This window comes from Sorex araneus, chromosome 2 (genome assembly GCF_027595985.1).
Source record: "Sorex araneus isolate mSorAra2 chromosome 2, mSorAra2.pri, whole genome shotgun sequence".
NCBI classification, from domain to species: domain Eukaryota; kingdom Metazoa; phylum Chordata; class Mammalia; order Eulipotyphla; family Soricidae; genus Sorex; species Sorex araneus.
Genome location: NC_073303.1, coordinates 263,054,153 through 263,071,302, shown reverse-complemented (window position 1 = coordinate 263,071,302; position 17,150 = coordinate 263,054,153). Strand labels below are relative to the sequence as shown.

The 17,150-nt window shown below is 50.4% G+C and overlaps 2 protein-coding genes across 2 annotated transcripts; both read left to right on the top strand.

Moving 5' to 3' along the window:
- The first annotated feature begins 374 nt into the window (after positions 1–374).
- Positions 375–1,334, top strand: LOC101542244 (olfactory receptor 6F1-like). The gene has a single exon (XM_004611605.1). The coding sequence runs from the start codon at positions 375–377 to the stop codon at positions 1,332–1,334; it is 960 nt and encodes a 319-aa protein (XP_004611662.1).
- A 12,528-nt stretch (positions 1,335–13,862) lies between these two features.
- Positions 13,863–14,822, top strand: LOC101541974 (olfactory receptor 14A16-like). The gene has a single exon (XM_004611604.2). It carries the CDS (start codon positions 13,869–13,871, stop codon positions 14,820–14,822), a length of 954 nt encoding a protein of 317 aa, XP_004611661.2. The 5' UTR covers positions 13,863–13,868.
- The last annotated feature ends 2,328 nt before the right edge of the window (positions 14,823–17,150 follow it).

Genomic DNA, 17,150 nt, shown 5'->3' with positions numbered 1-17,150 from the left:
AGGAAAGTTAGAATATCTATGAAATAATTATTCCAGATAAATGTTCCTTTCTGCTCTCTGTTTTCAAGAAGTGGACTTGCCTCGGGCACCCGCCTCCCACCAGCCCTGCGGTGGGCACAGGATTGTGGTGACTGGGACTGGGCTTTCTCAGGTCAGCCCCACCCCAGCTGCAAATGCAGGTCCCTGTCTCCCCTCCCACCTCTCGCCCATGAGGGGAGTGTGGCCGTTTGAGACTCCCTTGGTATTTTTCCAAAGGTGCCATGTGTTTTGCCAGCCACTCTGCGTTACCACTGCGTTACCATGAGCAGTGGAGAAATGGGACCCCGTTCATGTTGGCACCTGTGGGGGTTTCTTTAGGTCAGGGAGGATGAGCCATGGATGGGACCAACCAGACAACCGTGGCCGAGTTCATCTTTCTCGGGTTCCCGGGGACATTCACCCTGCGACTAGCGCTGTTTGTGATGTTCCTCACCATCTACCTGCTCTCGCTGGCGGGAAACACGCTCATCATCATCCTGGTTCTCCTGGACGCCACTCTCCAGACTCCCATGTACACCTTCCTAGGGAACCTGTCCTTCCTGGAGATCTGGTACACCACAGCCACGGTGCCTAAGCTGCTAGCCACCTGTATCTTACAGGTGGCCACCATCTCAGTCTCGGGGTGCATCACCCAGTACTACTTCTTCTTCTCCATGGGCGCCACGGAGTGCATCCTGCTGGCCGTCATGGCCTATGACCGGTACCTGGCCATCTGCCGCCCGCTGCACTACCCACTCCTCATGAGCCTGCCTGTGTGCCTGCGCCTGGCCGCGGGGTCTTGGGTCGGGGGCTTCATCGCCCCACTCCTACCGACCCTGCTCATCTCTCGGCTGCACTTTTGTGGCCCCCAGAAGATCGACCATTTCTTCTGTGACTCAGACCCTGTTTTCAAGCTCTCCTGCTCAGACACGTTCCTGGTGGAGGCCCTGGGGTACACGTGCAGCTCCGTGGTGATCCTGAGCTCCTTCCTGCTCACCATGTCCTCCTACGGCCACATCGTGCGCACCATCCTCAGGCTGGCCTCCCGCGAGGCTCGCCGGAAAACCTTCTCTACCTGCGGCTCCCACCTCACCGTAGTCACCATCTACTATGGCACCATCATCTTTGCCTACGTCCGCCCGCCGGCCAAGTACAACTTCACCATCAGCAAGGTCATCTCTGTGTTCTACTGCGTGGTCACGCCACTGGTCAACCCACTGATCTATACCCTGAGAAACAGAGATGTGAAGAAAGCTGTCAAGAAGGTGCTGGCACGCAAGGCATGGCTTTCGGCTGGAAACATGCGAGAGATTTGATCACTACCAAGAGGGGCCCCTTGGAAGGCATTCTGCCGTGCACATGTAGTGTTGGGACCTGGACTGAGAATGTGGTGCCACCCATGAGGGCACCTCTCTGCCTTCCACATTGCAGCCTGAGCCTCTGTTTCTTCACTGAAGAATGCCTTAGGTCAGCACCAAGGGCCTTGAGTCCCCAGGGCACCTGTTGCGGGGACACCAGCTGGTCCACTGTCAGATGAATGTTCAGATGGACTGAAACTCATTTCCAGCAATGAAGCAATGTCGCTCCATCTGGTGGGTGGGCTTTTGAGTGGACCACTAAGCCCCTCAGTCATGCACCCAATAAACCTGTTCCTTATGGATGTCAGGGTGGCACTCTGTGGCGGCAGGCATGGCTGGCAATGTCACTGGGAACGGGGACTTAACTATCGGCTGCGTCAGGGGGCAGCAGGGGGAGAATCCTTGGAATAAGATTGCTGTGTTTCACGGTCAGTCAGCACAATAGATGGAGAAACTCTGCCAGGGGAACCAGCCAAGGGACAGGGCAGTGAGTGGGCACAGAGGGTGCTGCGGTCTGGGCACAGGGCAGTGAGTGGGCACAGAGGGTGCTGGGGCCCGGGCACAGGGCAGTGAGCGGGCACAGAGGGTACTGGGGCCCAGGCGCAGGGCAGTGAGCGGGCACAGAGGGTGCTGGGGCCCGGGCACAGGGCAGTGAGCGGGCACAGAGGGTGCTGGGGCCCAGGCGCAGGGCAGTGAGCGGGCACAGAGGGTGCTGGGGCCCGGGCGCAGGGCAGTGAGCGGGCACAGTGGCCCGGGCAGAAGGGAACTCCTGGTACATGTGCCATGGCAGCATGCTGGGGTGCCCTTTCTGACCCCTTTGTCCTCCACCTTGCTCTTCTCCACAGGAAAGGAAGGTGGGAAAGAAGCAGACGCCTGTTTTTGATCGTGAGAGCTGGGGAGGCTCCTGAGGTGTTTGGGGAACATCTGGAGGCTGTTTTCGAGATTTAGCTTCTCTTCTGGTTGTCTCAAACTTGACGAGGCGCTTTAGGCACTTGTGTGTTTGGGGGACTTGGCGACTTCCTGGGGCTGCACTTGGTGATTCTCCACCAACCGGTTTAGTACTCAGGTCTTGTGCTGCCAGCGATGCTTGGGGAACTATGTGCCGGAGATCAGACCAGGGTTCCACACGTGCAGGACATGGGCCCTCACCCCGCATTATCTTCCTGGCCCCATATTTCTGTCTTCTATAAGGGGCCATTTTGGTGGTGGTCAGGGGGCCGTGCCAGGTCTGGTCCCAAGGCTTGCCGCCTGGCATGGGCCCTGTGAGCCTCATCACTTGGCACAGCCCCAAGCCAGCAGACTGTGGACCTGCTTTTGGAGATGCTTCTAGGGTTCTGTGTTGTCCCGTAACAGTGGTGTCGACTTGCTGCACTAACTGTTCGCCTGTTTCCCACGGCTCCTCTCAGCAGTTTCCACACGAACCCTCTGCCCCACCGTTTCCCTGTGGAACAGCCTGAAGGGAGCCGCTTCCCCACAAAAACTCCACACAGCGTTGTTCCTTCTAGAAGGAACTTTCCGGGGGGGCCTGGCCTGGAAGATCTGCGCCCTGGCATTTCCTGGTGCCCACCACCCCTGCACCCCGACTCCCCTACCCAATCACCACACCCCACACCCCTTTACCCTGTTGTCTGCACCCCGACTCCCTGTACCCCATTCACCTCGACTTCCTGCATCCTGACTCCCTACATCCCATCTCCCATGCACCCTGACTTTCCATGTCCTGACTTCCTGCACCCCATCTCCCCTGCTCTCCACATCCAACTCCTCCTGCACCCCAATTCTCTGTACCCCGACTCCATCACCAGCACACTGACTTAGCATCTGAGCATCACTGAGCTTCAGACACCCCTCACGTCCACCTGGGGCCTCCTAGTCCCAGGGATCTGAGCCCGTCCCCTGCAGACCGTCTCCCAGGGAAACTACATGTCACACATGTATGCCTCAGACTCCTCTTCCTGTGACACATGCCTCAGGCAGGCAGGCTGAATGTCCCAGGACTCCGCTCAGGGACCCCTCCCCCGATCTCCAGTGCTGGTGTCTGGCAGTCTGCTGGTGGCTGGAGTGTAGCTGTGTCCCGTATTTCCAGACTCATGCACTGGTGAAGCTGCATCGACAGAAACTACAGCCCCTCCCCGCACGTCCTTCCTCTTCCACAAGGCCACGATTCGGAGTCTCCCTCTGGGTAAATGTGGTTGCCACTGGCTTTGTTCAGCAGGCTGGGTGGGGCCGGGGGGAGAGGCATGGGAAAGAGATGGGAATCTTAGAACTCTGCAGAAACACAGGAAAAGTGTGCACGGCACCAGTGAGACATCTAGCCCTCTGCTGTGCGTGTTTGGGGGCAGGTAGAGCAGGGTTTTGTCTTGTCTCTGTGTGCCTCGGAAGCTCTGTATTTCAAGTCCCCACTCTCAGAATCCTGGGCCGGCCTCATGCATCCTGGCCTATCTCCTTGGTCTGCAGTTATGTGAGACCCTCTGGAATGGTGCAGCCATCTGTCTGGGGACCTGAAGGACTCGCTGTTCCCTCCCCCACCCCAGCTCCTCCCTGTAACAACAGGACATGCACTCGTTGACCAGCTCTGACTGGACTGTGGGATGAGACCTCTGCCCTGGAGAGAAGTCTGGGTGAAAGGGACACACTTGAATGTGAGCGCAATGAAGCAGACGCACCCTGCCGAGAAATCCCACACCGATGAGGAAAGACCAGAGAGTGCAGGAACTTCTGCACACCCTCACAGTGAGCCTTGAGTGTGAGAGTCATGAAGAGCTGAGGAAACTTTAGACACCCACAGATATCTAGTTTAGACACCAGCAGACATCTCTGTTCTGGGATGAGCAAAAGCACAGGCGAGAGTGTCATGGGGTAGCTACAGGAGATGTTCCTCTTCCAATGTTGCCTGAGCCCCCTCAGGAGACACATGGTGCATGCAGAGTGGACACAGCTGTCCCTCAGTTCTCTGTGCTGCCCACAGTGAGTTCCCAGACACCAGCCATGGCTAAGAGCCACTGCCAAGACTCCCTCATCGGAGTGCAACCACCAAATATCAGAAGGGACGAGAGTCAGGCCTTTCATGCATGTCCCCAGGGCCCCACTTCATGTCCTCTGGGTGTGAGGGCTGGGGGCACACAGAGCATGGACACAGCTTCCCCTGCATGCCGGCTCCCTCTGGGGAGCTTCACAGACAGAGCCTTGTGCTGACAGGGTGGAGTGAGCACCTCCCCTCCCAGCCCCAGCGGCCTCCCAGGTTCTGGCCCCAAGACCGTTTGGTCATGAGCACTTGCTCTCACACGTCCCTGTGTGCAGTGGCACCCTGCATTACAGTCCCACGACTGCCATGAGCACTGCACACCCCCATCTGAGCATTGTTGGTTGCTTGTGAGTACTCGGGCTGGATGGGAGCCCCACTGCCCATGGGCCCTCTCGTTGGAAGGGAGGAGAAGAGACAGCAGCAGCCTGGAAGTGTGGGCAGGCCCCAAAAAGAACCAAAAACTCACGAAAGAAAGTGCAAGTCTCTCAGTGGACACAGGAAGAAAGAGGACAGGAGAAGGTGGCGACAGGGACGAGGTGCTCAGAATCACCTCAGGCTGGACTTTATTTGGATCAAAACTTCCTCCTCAGAGGCCCAAAGGGTACCAGCTAGAAGAAATCCAAATAAAAATACACCAATACACATCCTGATCAAAATGACCAAAACCTTAGATAGAGACAAAATCCTGAAAGCAGCAAGATCAAAGAAATTGCCTATAAAGGAGCATCCTTAAGATTCACAGGCGACTTGTCTGATGAAACCCTCACGGCCCAAAAACAGTGGTGGGATATAGTGAAAAAACTCAATGAAATAAATGCCTCACTAAAAATACTGTACCTAGCTAGACTCTTATTCATAACAGAAGGAAAAACACACAGTTTCACAGGTAAACAACAGCTCAGAAACTTCATAAACTCAAAACCATGGTTGCAAGAACAACTGAATGGGCTACTCTAAGACAAGACAGGACCCTCAAATACACCAAACTTCAGCAGAAAAATGGGACAAAACCCCATAACAATAATCTCTCTCAATGTCAATGAGTTAAACGCACCAATTAAAAGACACAGAGTGGCAGGATGGATTAGAAAATTGAACCCAACATTCTGCTGCCTGCAAGAAACACATCTCAACAATCAGAGCAAACACAGGCTCAAAGTCAAAGGCTGGAAAACAATCCTACAGGCGAACAACTCCCATAAAAAAGCTGGTGTAGCCATCTTAGTATCAGACCACATTGATTTCAGACTGAAGAAGGTCACAAGAGACAGTGAAGGTCATTTCTTATTGATAAAGGGATCTGTACAACAGGAAGAACTAACAATACTAAATATATATGCACCTAATGAGGGACCAGCAAAGTACTTAAAACAAATACTCATAGACTTGTAGAAAGACATTGATAGCAACACAATACTAGTGGGAGACTTCAACACCACTTTATCACCTCTTGGTAGATCAACCAGACTCAAGCTTAGCAAGGACATACAGCATCTGAGGGAAGAAGTGGAAGAAAAGGATTTATATACAGGACACTTCATCCTAAAAAAGCTGAATGTACATTCTTCTCAAGTGTGCATGGAACATTCTCCAAGATAGACCACATGCAGAGCCACAAAACATACCTCCATAAAATGAAGAAGATAGAGGTTGTATCAACGATTTTCTCAGACCACGATATGCTGAAATTAGAAATAAATCACACACAAACATTAAAATGAAATCAAATACCTGGAAATTAAACAGCTCACTATTGGACAATGAGTGGCTTAGAAAGGAAATCAAAGAGGAAATCAAAAGATTCCTGGAAATGAATGACAATAAGGACACGAGTTACCAAAACCTATGGGGCACAGCAAGAGCTGTGTTAAGAGGAAAGCTCATAGCTCTACAAGCATTCCTCAGGAAGGAGGAGCGAGCCCATGTAAGTAACCTAACCTCACAGCTTAAGAGCTTGGAGAATGACCAACAAAAGGAACCCAGTGCTAACAGGAGGAAGGAAATAATAAAACTCAGAGAAGAAATTAATGAGATGGAAACCGAAAAAACAATCCGAAAGATCAATGAAACAAAGAGCTGGTTCTTTGAGAAAATAAACAAGATTTATAAACCTCTAGCAAGACTCACCAAAAAAGGGAGAGAGAAAACCCTAATAAACTGAATTAGAAATGAAAAGGGGGACATTACAACAGAAACTGCAGAAATTCAAAGGATCCTCAGAGATTACTTTGAGAATCCTTATGCCACAAAACATGAAAACCTCGAGGAAATGGATAAATTCCTAGACTCCTATAGCCTCCCAAGGCTGAACCAAGAAGACCTGGAATACCTGAACAGACCTATCACCATCAAGGAAATTGAAATGGTAATAAAAAGTCTCCCCAAGCATGAAAGTCCTGGCCCAGATGGATTTACTAGTGAATTCTTCCAAAGCTTTAAAGAGGACTTCTTCCCAATCTTCTTTAAGCTTTTCCAGGAAATTGAAGTATCAAAAACACTTCCAAACAGTTTCTATGAAGTGAATATCACCCTGATTCCAAAAACAGACAAAGATGCCACAAAGAAAGAGAATTACAGACCGATATCCCTGATGAACACAGACGCAAAGATCCTCAACAAAATATTAGCAAATAGAATCCAACGATTCATCAAAAAGATCATACACCATGACCAAGTAGGATTCATCCCAGTGATGCAAGGATGATCTAACATTCGCAAGTCAACATAATTCATCATATTAATAAAAGAAATAATAAAAACCATATGATCATATAAATAGGTGCAGAGATGCATTTGACAAGATTCAGCACCTGTTTATGATGAAAACTCTCAGCAGAATGGGCATCGATGGAACTTTCCTCAATATAGTCAAAGCCATCTACCAAAAGCCCACTGCAAGTATTATTCTCAATGGGGAAAAACTGAAAGCCTTCCCTCTAAGATCGGGCACAAGGCAAGGTTGCCCACTTTCGCCACTACTATTCAATGTAGTACTGGAAGTCCTGGCCATAGCAGTTAGACAAGAAAAAGATATCGATATCAAGGGCATACAGATAGGAAAGGAAGAGATCAAGTTATCATTATTTGCAGATGATATAATACTATACTTGGAAAACTCTAAAGACTCTACAGAAAGGCTCCTAGAAAGAATAAGTCAATATAGTAAAGTGGCAGGCTACAAAATCAACACCCAAAAGTCCATGGCTTTCTTATATATAAATAATGAAAGAGAAGAAAGAGATGTTAAAAAAAACAATCCCATTCACAATAGTAACTCAGAAAATCAAGTACCTTGGAATCGGCTTAACCAAAGAGGTGAAGGACCTATACAAGGAAAATTACAAAACACTACTTCAAGAAATAAAGGAGGACACTAGGAAGTGGGAACATATTCCCTGCTCATGGATAGGGAGAATTAACATTATCAAAATGGCAATACTGCCCAAAGTACTATACAAATTTAATGCAGTCCCTATCAGGATACCCATGATATTTTTTAAAGAAATAGACAAAAAACACTCCTGAAATTTATATGGAACAATAAACCCCCACGAATAGCTAAAGCAATCCTTGGGAAAAAGAAGATGGGTGGCATCACCTTCCCCAACTTCAAACTCTACTACAAATCAGTAGTTATTAAAACAGCATGGTATTGGGATAAAAACAGATCTGCAGACCAATAGAACAGAGTTGAATATTCTGTCACAGACCCCCAAATATATGGCCAGTTAATCTTTGACAAAGGAGCAAGAAATGCAAAGTGGAACAAGGAAAGCCTCTTCAACAAGTGGGGCTGGGAAAACTGGATAGCTACCTGCAAAATAATGAAGTCTGACCTCTGTCCAATGCCAGGCACAAAAGTCAGATCAAAGCAGATCAAAGACCTCAATATCAGACATGAATCTATAAGGTTCATAGAAGAAAATGTAGGCAGAACTCTCCATGACATTGAAGCTAAAAGCATCTTTAAGGACGAAACAGCACTGGCCATGCAAGTGGAAGCAAACATAAACAAATGGGACTACATCAAGCTAAGAAGCTTCTGTACTTCAAAAGAAACAGTGACCAAAATACAGAAAGAGCCCACAGAATGGGAAAGAATATTTACCCAATACCCATCTCATAAGGGATTAATATCCAGGATATACAAGACACTTGTAGAATTGTATAAGAAAAAAACCTCTAAACCCATCAAAAAATGGGGAGAAGAAATGAACAGAAGTTTCCTCAAAAAAAAATATAAATGGCCAAAAAGCACATGAAAAAATGCTCCACATCACTATTCATCAGGGAGATGCAAATCAAAGCAACAATGAGATATCATCTCTCACCACAGAGACTGGCACACTTTCAAAAGAACAAAAGCAACCAGTGCTGGCATGGATGTGGGGAAAAAGAGACGCTCCTTCACTGTTGGTGGGAATGCCCACTGGTCCAGCCTTTCTGGAAAACAATATGGACAGTCCTTCAAAAACTAGAAATTGAGCTTCCATATGACCCCACATCACCACTTCTGGGAATATATCCCAAGGATGCAAAAGAGCACAGTAGAAATGACATCTGTACCTGTATATTCATTGCAGCACTGTTCACAATAGCCAGAATCTGGAAACAACCCAAGTGCCCTAAAACAGATAACTAGTTAAAGAAACTTTGGTACGGACGTTGACTCCATGGCTTGGAAGCTGGCCTCACATTCTGGGGAGAGGGCAACTCAGAGAAGGGATCACCAAGTATAATGCGGTCAGAGGCCATGCGGGGGAAGGGTGATGCGGGCTGAATGTAGACTAAAGACTGAACACAGTGGCCACTCAACACCTCTGTTGCGAACCACAACACCTAATTAGAGAGAGAGAACAAAAGGAAATGCCCTGCCACAGTGGCAGGGTGGGGTGGGGGGAGATGGGATTGGGGAGGGTAGAAGGGATGTTGGGTTTACCAGTGGTGGAGAATGGGCACTGGTGAAGGGATGGGTTCTCAAACTTTGTATGGGGGAAACATGAGCACAAAAATGTATAAATCTGTAACTCTACCCTCATGGTGATTCACTAATTAAAAATAAATAAATTAGTAAAAATTAGTAAAAAAATAGAAAATAAATAAAAATAAAAATCCATAAGCCTGTGGGGGGAAAAAAAACTTTGGTACATCTACACAATGGAATACGATGCAGCTGTTAGGAGAGATGAAGTCATGAAATTTGCTTATAAATGGATAAATATGGAGAGTATCATGCTAAGTGAAATGAGTCAGAAAGAGAGGGACAGATATAGAGGGACTGCTCTCATTTGTGGAGTGTAGGGTAGCATCACATGAGGCTAACACCCAAGGACGGTAGATACAAGGGCCGGGGGGATTGCCCCATAGCTGGAAGACTGCTTTGTGAGCAGAGGGGAGAAGGCAGCTGGAATAGAGAAGGGATCACTAAGAAAATGATGGCTGGAGGAACCAGTTGGGATGGGAGATGCATGCCAAAAGTAGATAATGGACCAAACATGATGACCTCTCAGTGTCTGTGTTTCGATCGATAATGCCCAAAAGTAGAGAGAGAATATGGGGAATATTGTCTGCCATAGAGGCAGGGAAAGGGTGGGAAGGGGGTGTATATTGGAATATTGGTGGTGGGGAATGTGCACTGGTGGAGGGATGGGTGTTTGATCATTGTGTGATTGTAACCCAAACATGGAAGCTTGTAACTATCTCATGGTGATTCAATAAAATTTTAAAAATTTTTTTAAAAAAGGCTTCCTCCTCAGGTGCTGTTCAGACACTCCCTTCCCCAGCATCTGGGGATGGTCAGGACGTAATGGAATCCCCAGAAGCCAGAAGCAGGATCTTGCAGCCTGTTCTAGCCTGCGGAGTACCTGCTCCTCAGCATGACAGGAAGCCAGGAGGGAGCCGAAGGTGCCAGCAAATGTCCCTTTCTCCCAGAGAATGTAGAAGGGTGAAACCAGACTGGGGAGAAGCCCTTCCACTATGCCCCAGGTGCCCACAAGTTCAACAAGGCACGGGAGCATTGCTGGAACAGAGGCGTCCCCTTAGAAATGACAGTCCACAGTCATCACCCTATTTCTTTCATTTTACACGTTAAAATGAAAAATATGTCTGGACCAAGCCAGGACCTTGCCCACGGCCCTCTGTATACCCCAGCTTCCCGGGCTGTAGATGAGGGTTCAGGGTCAGAGGAAGCACATTGTATGGAGTAAGGATACCATTCCCTTCAGGGATAATGAGGAGATCACATTTGGCACTAAGTATGTGATGATCCCGGAAAAGAGCAAGAAGGTGGCCACTGTGAGGTGGGGTGGACAGGAGCGAAAGGCCTTAAGCCTGCCCTGTGCAGAGGGGATCCTCGGGACAGTGGAGAAAACGTGGACATAGGAAACTACCATCAAAGCGAGACACAAAAGCCAAACCACAGCTCCCGATGATAAAGGCGTACTCGAGAATCTGGTCCCGGCACAGGCCAGCACCAGCAGCAAGGGAATGTCGCGGAAGAACTATTGCACGATGCTGGGCCCACAAGAGCAGACGGAGAACATCCCTGCCATGTGCAGAGAGCCGTACACGCAGCCGCTGAACCAACATGCCGTCACCACCCGCACATAAGCACCTCGGGAACCCAGGGCTGGCACAGAGCCACACGCCAGGGACACATACTGTTCATCGGCTACATGCCATGGGCACGTACCATTCATCCTGACCCTGGAAACAGTGGCCAGCTGCTTCTCTCACGTGGGTGCATCAGCAGTGGTGTGGCAGCTCCCGGCTGAGACCAGAGGGAGTGGCCTGGGGGCAGCCCCACCCTGCGCAGTACAGTCGAGTATGTGTATAGTTTGTGGTATGTGAGTCGGATCTGATGATCAGGTGTATACAGCTGGGCATGTGCAGTCGGGGGTGGGGGTGTCTCACATACAGTGGGTGCGTGTCGACAGGCGCCTCATTGGGCCTGGCTGGGTCAGGGGCGGCAGTGTGCACGGACAGACTCAGTTCCCCATAGTGCCGGCTCGCTGCCCTCCAGGCCAGTCAGACGTCGCGTCTGTGGGGAGTAGAATGTTCTGTCTGTCCCCCACACGGCCAGCTTCCCGCTTAGTGGGACAAGGACTGAGTAGTTTTTCATGACTCGTCGTTTTCAGGCTTCTTCTGAGGGGCACTTTAAATCATTTTTTATCAAAGTCACACTGGCCCCCACCCCTGCACCCAGCAGCTGCTGGTACCAAGATCGAATGAGGGAGTTTTCAGGTCCCTGAGAGGGGCCACCCCTCAGCAAAGCGTCTACTCTGGGAGCAGCCCACACGTCCACTGCCTCTGAGCTTCGTCTCGTGTGCAGCTCATTCCAGGTGGATCTGCCACGTGTCCATGCCCGTGACTCTGTCCTCTGGGTGTAGTGATGCCAGTGTCCGTGGTGCTGAGAGTTTCATCCTGAACTCGGACTGTGCAGTGCTGGTGTGGAGGGTCGCAGTGGGCAACTTCACTTCTGTGTGCTGCTGACCCTCACGTCTCCGAGTAGGCAGCTGCAGACTGCACAAGCAGAGTGTTTCAGTTCCAGACTAAGCGAAAGCCCGTGGAAGAGGCATTCCTTGCAGACGGGCGTGCAGTGCTGGCAGGGAGGACGAATGCAAAAGGGCACAGGCCTCGGGCTCTTTGGCACACGTCAGTCTAAAAGTGACTTAACCTATGAAATTGCTCAAAACTGTTTCAAAAGAAAGCACACATCTGTAAAATGTTTGTACGGTATTATTCACAGCTGACTTTTCACGTTGAAATTTTAAAATATTTTTATTCACATTCAGAAATATACATGCATTAGAAATGGAAGACTGGGCATCCCCAGCAGCTGCCGAATGGGTTTCTGGGAAACGCGTGAAGGACGAGCAGCCCGGCAGAGCAAGCAGTGACTTAGCGTCTCTGTGCTGCTTTGTAGACCAGGGGCGTTCTACAGCAGGTCTTGGGGACACATGCCCGTTTCTCCCAGCAGCCCCTGGAACACAAAGCAGGAAGGCCGTGGAAGGTTCGACACTTGCCCCTAATGTGCACAGTGGCATAGGAAGTGGCCCACTGTCCTGACAGGAGGGGTGGACACAGACTGAAGGGCAGCAGCATGTCCACCCTTCGTTCCCTTGCAAGAGTGAGGCAAGCTATCTGCTGTGTCCCTGCTGCTGCTGGGCCTCGGGGCCAGCCGCCCACTGGGCAGAAGGAGGGTCCCTTCAGGGGCTGACACCTTTCTGCAGCAGAGCTCCTGGGAACCTGCTAATTAGCTCCCAGTCTGTGTGTCCCAGAAGGTGTGAGGCCAGTTAAGCCTCCTGCAGCCCGTGGCCCTGGAGCAGCAATGGCCCGGGCAGCAATGAGGTGGGCGCATGCATCCTGCAGGGCCAGCCTTCCAGAGCAGCCAGGTACTTCCAGGTGAGCCAGAGGGCCCCGAGTGTCCCTGAGAATCCAGTGGGGAAAGTGCATTTCTAGGAGGGAAGGGACCCCCAGCCCCCGCTGGGGAGGGTGTGGACCTCCACTCTCCACCCTCCTAAAGGGCACCGTGCTGCACTCACCAGGAAACCAGGGGATCTGAAAGACTGGAGAGCTGCTGGTGAGAGGGGTAAGGGCAGGGCACAGTGAGAAGGGGCATGGGCACAGCAGCGCTCCGCTCCCTGGAGATGCTGAGTAGGAGACTCGGTGCAGCTGCTTCCCAGAAAAGTCACCGTTCCCCTCAGTTAGAGTGTTCACATGCACCACACTGGCCAGTGTGTGCACAGGCCTGAGGCCCTGAAGAAGGAAAATATTGATGGACAAGCTGTTTCCTGTGAGACCAGGATGTGTGGATGTGTGGAAACTTCCAGGGTTCTGCTGGCTTTTCTGCAGTAGTCACAGGAGGCTGGCTTGCTTTGAGCTCTCCACGTAACGGCGTCTAAGTTACAGTTTCCTGGAGTCAACGGCCACGAATCACTGGTGCAGTTCTACCTTGTCCCAGACAGCTGCCAAGAGAAACCTTAGATTCCTGCCATGCCCCCTTCCCCACTGGGCTACACCGCAAGGGGCTAGAAAAGGAAGGGGGAAAGCTGGTTTCCCAGTTACTCTTGCAGACGCGTCCAGCGTATTGAAAATACATTTCACAGCCAACCAAAGCAGATTTCTAACCATGATTTCATGCTGCTTCCTTTATCCACACCCCCTGCTCCTCTGGTGCTAGTCTGTGAAAGACAGAGAAATCTTTCACTTATGGACAGACAAGGTGGGATTTAGTGGGATTTCTGCATAAACTCAAGGCTGTCATAGAACAAGCTGCTTAGCTTTATTTGTAAAGCTAATTTATAATTTATTTATAAAGCTAATGTGCTTAGCTTTGCACCCTTTGAGGAAATTACAATTCATCCCGGGGAATGGTCGCATGCTTTATGAATAGTAGGGCCGGCAAGGAGAGAATGGTTCTTGGGCACCACGCCAACTGTCTTATACCTGCACGGTTGAGAGTCAGCATGCCTGAGCCACCAGCCAACATGACGGCCGTCACGGAGTTCCTGCTCCTGGGGCTCCCTGACAACCAGGGGCTGCAGACTCTCTGTGCCAGCCTCTTCCTTCTGATGTACCTGGCCGCCCTGACGGGAAATCTGCTCATTGTCACCCTCACCACCACGGACCAGCGACTCCAGGCGCCCATGTACTTCTTCCTGAGGAACTTGTCCTTGATCGACATCTGCTACATCTCTGCCACTGTCCCCAAGTCCATCCTGAACTCTGTGGCCCACAGCCGCTCCATTTCCTTCACGGGCTGTGCAGCTCAGGTGTTCCTGGTGATTGGCTTTGCAGGGGCAGAGTTCGCCCTCCTGCTTGCAATGTCCTATGACCGCTATGCCGCCATCTGTCACCCCCTGCACTATGAGGCCATCATGAGCAGAGGCGCCTGTGTGCGGATGGTGACGGCGTCGTGGTTCAGCGGCTGCGTGTACGGCTCTCTGCACGTGGCAGGGACGTTCTCCGTCCGCTTCTGCGGGCCCAACATCGTGCGCCAGTTCTTCTGTGACATTCCGTCGCTGCTGGTGCTGGCCTGTCCCGGGGACCAGATTCTCGAGTACGCCTTCATCATTGGGAGCTGTGGTTTGGCTTTTGTGTGTTTCGCTTTGATGGTAGTTTCCTATGTCCACATTTTCTCCACTGTCCTGAGGATCCCCTCCGCACAGGGCAGGTTTAAGGCCTTCTCCACCTGTCTGCCCCACCTCACAGTGGTCACCCTCTTCCTCTTCTCAGGATTTATCGCCTACTTAGGTTCAGCTTCAGAGTCACCGTCAACGTTGAATGTCTTCATGTCTGTGCTATACTCTCTCTTGCCTCCCAGCCTGAACCCTGTCATTTACAGTCTGAGAAATAGAGATATGAAGGTGGCGCTTAGCAAGTTTTGGGGTAGGAAAAAGTGCAATCTAAAATCACAGTGACTGATGCCAGCGGACTGGAGTATAAATGCACTCTCGTCTGCAGGTTATCTCACTGATGCAGCCCCGTGGTGTGTGGGGCCCATGGGTCTGTAGTGTCTTAGTAGTTCCCCGGTCAGGGGGCGATCCCAGCCCGACGTTGACATCCATAGGTCATGATGGCCATGCAGTCATGATTTTCAGTTCCTGCACTTCCTCACCAGCACTGCTTCTGTTCCCACTTTGGGACGGTGGCACCATGGTTTCAGACTGTGCGCACTGCAAATCCTGCTTCCAGGTCATCCTTGCAGTAGTTTCTGAAAGCGAGTAATTTCAGATTTGTGATTGTCCACTATTTGTTTGTGTGTCAACGAGTTTTTTACAAAGAAAGTTGGATGGATTCAGTCATTGATGCACAGATCTGGTTTTGCAAGTACTACCGTCTTGCAGTCTTTAAGGAACTGGTTTGCACATGGGAAATTCTCACTACCCCTCTGAGGAAGCTGACCAAGAGCAGTTAGGGGACACACCAGCCATGCTTCCTCTGCAGTATTTTTGTCCTTCACAATCTTGTTTCCCAGAAATACAATGTCAAATGATGTAGCACTTAATTGAGATTGAAGTTCCATTTCTCAGTTTAAATTTGTTCATTTTCCTTGACCCCTAAAATTATTTTTAATTGTATGTTAGTTTGTAACAGTTAAATGTGTGCCTTAGTTTGTTTTTACTTCCAGTTTACGTGTAATATAGTCATGTGTAAATTAGCTTTCTTTGTATTATATTGGCTTTATTCCACTATTGTTCTTTTCTGGGTCTCTTGTCCTTACACTTGTTGTTTTTTTCTGTCATTTCCCCTGTATTTCCTCATTTTTATTTTCCTCCTCCTTAAAAACAGCATTTAACTGACTCCCTGTCCATGACCTCTTTCCTGTAGCTGTTCACTGTTCTTTTTCTGGCCACTCACCGTCTCCTTTTTCTTCTCCTGCCCCTGTTGTGGTGGAATCTGCAATGGGAGCATGATGGTTCGTTCTGGTGGCAATGGTGAGAGTGTGGCAGGGGTCACTCCGCCTACTGAAATTCCCTGGCACCTTGCTCTCGTTTGGAAGTCTGAGCCCCACACGGTTAACGGAGGTGTCCTTGGCCTTGGCTGGACCTTGAGACTGCGGCTCACACCTGTGGTATAGGAGCCAGCAGGAACAGGTTCCCCCTCAGCCACCGCCTCCTCCTGTCTGTGTTCAGGGGGTCTTTCCACCGCCTCTAGATGTGGCTCTGTGGGGCCTTCTCCTGCCGGTGTCACGCTCCTGGTGATGACTCTGACCCATCTGGGGGTTGGGCATCTGCTCTTTCCCCACCCTCAGCCTCCCTGGGGGTGGTGGGGCTCTGGTCTTACTGCCCTTCTTCCTCCTTCTTTATTTTTTCATTAGTGAATCACCATGAGGTACAGTCACAGACTTACAAACTTTCGTGCTTGCATTTCAGTCATACAGTTATCGAGTACCCATCCTTCCACCAGTGCCCATTCTCCACCACCAATGATCCCAGTGGTGGAGTCTCTTGACCCCGCACCTAGCTGTCTTCACCGGAGCCCCTCGGAGGGGGCGGGTTGAGTTTCCCTCCCCACCCCGAGAAAAGCCCTGGCAGCAAAGAGCTCCAGAACCCAGCCACAGTCATGCTCAAGGCCTCTCTCCACATGCTTAGACGAGCCTCACACATAAAGGAACTGGCAGAGGAACCAGGTGTGCGGGACCCGTGGCTGAGATCTCCAAGCCTGCTCTGAACGGGATTGGGCCTCTTCCACCCAGATCCCCCATTTTCCAGGAGCTAGGCAGTCACACCCAGAAACTGCCCCCTACCCCCACACCCCTACCCCCCAAGTTTCTCTAACCAGTCATCTGTTCTTGGACACTCATCTCCCTCCTGTCTTGAGCTCTTGGAGAGAGGGATCTGGGCTGTTGAACTTCACACCCACTGCCTCCTCTCTCAGCCCCTGTTCCCGTGCTGAACCCCATGCCTTCTTTTGCTTCTATTCATCACGGTAAAACTTTTAGTTTCTTATTCGTTGGTTAGCTTGGGGTGCCAGGGACATGGCTTGTTTGTTCTTTCTTGTTTTGGGGGGACCATACCCAGTGTTGCTCAGGGGTTACTCCTGGCCCTGTGTTCAGGGATCATTCCTGGCGAAGCTTGGAGGATGGGGACCATATGGGGTGCTGTCATAATTTTGATGTGTCTGTATCTCCTCTAAATGCTTCTCTGGGGGGGTATGTTTTAATGTCAAGCATCTGTCTGATAGTTGGCTGTAAAATTTTTATGGTGTCGCATTAAGATCCTTACCACATCAGTCTGGCCCTTCAT

Bases quoted from the DNA above. Each gene is read 5' to 3' on its own strand.
- LOC101542244 (XM_004611605.1), top strand. From the start codon at position 375: ATGGATGGGACCAACCAGACAACCGTGGCCGAGTTCATCTTTCTCGGG.
- LOC101541974 (XM_004611604.2), top strand. From the start codon at position 13,869: ATGCCTGAGCCACCAGCCAACATGACGGCCGTCACGGAGTTCCTGCTC.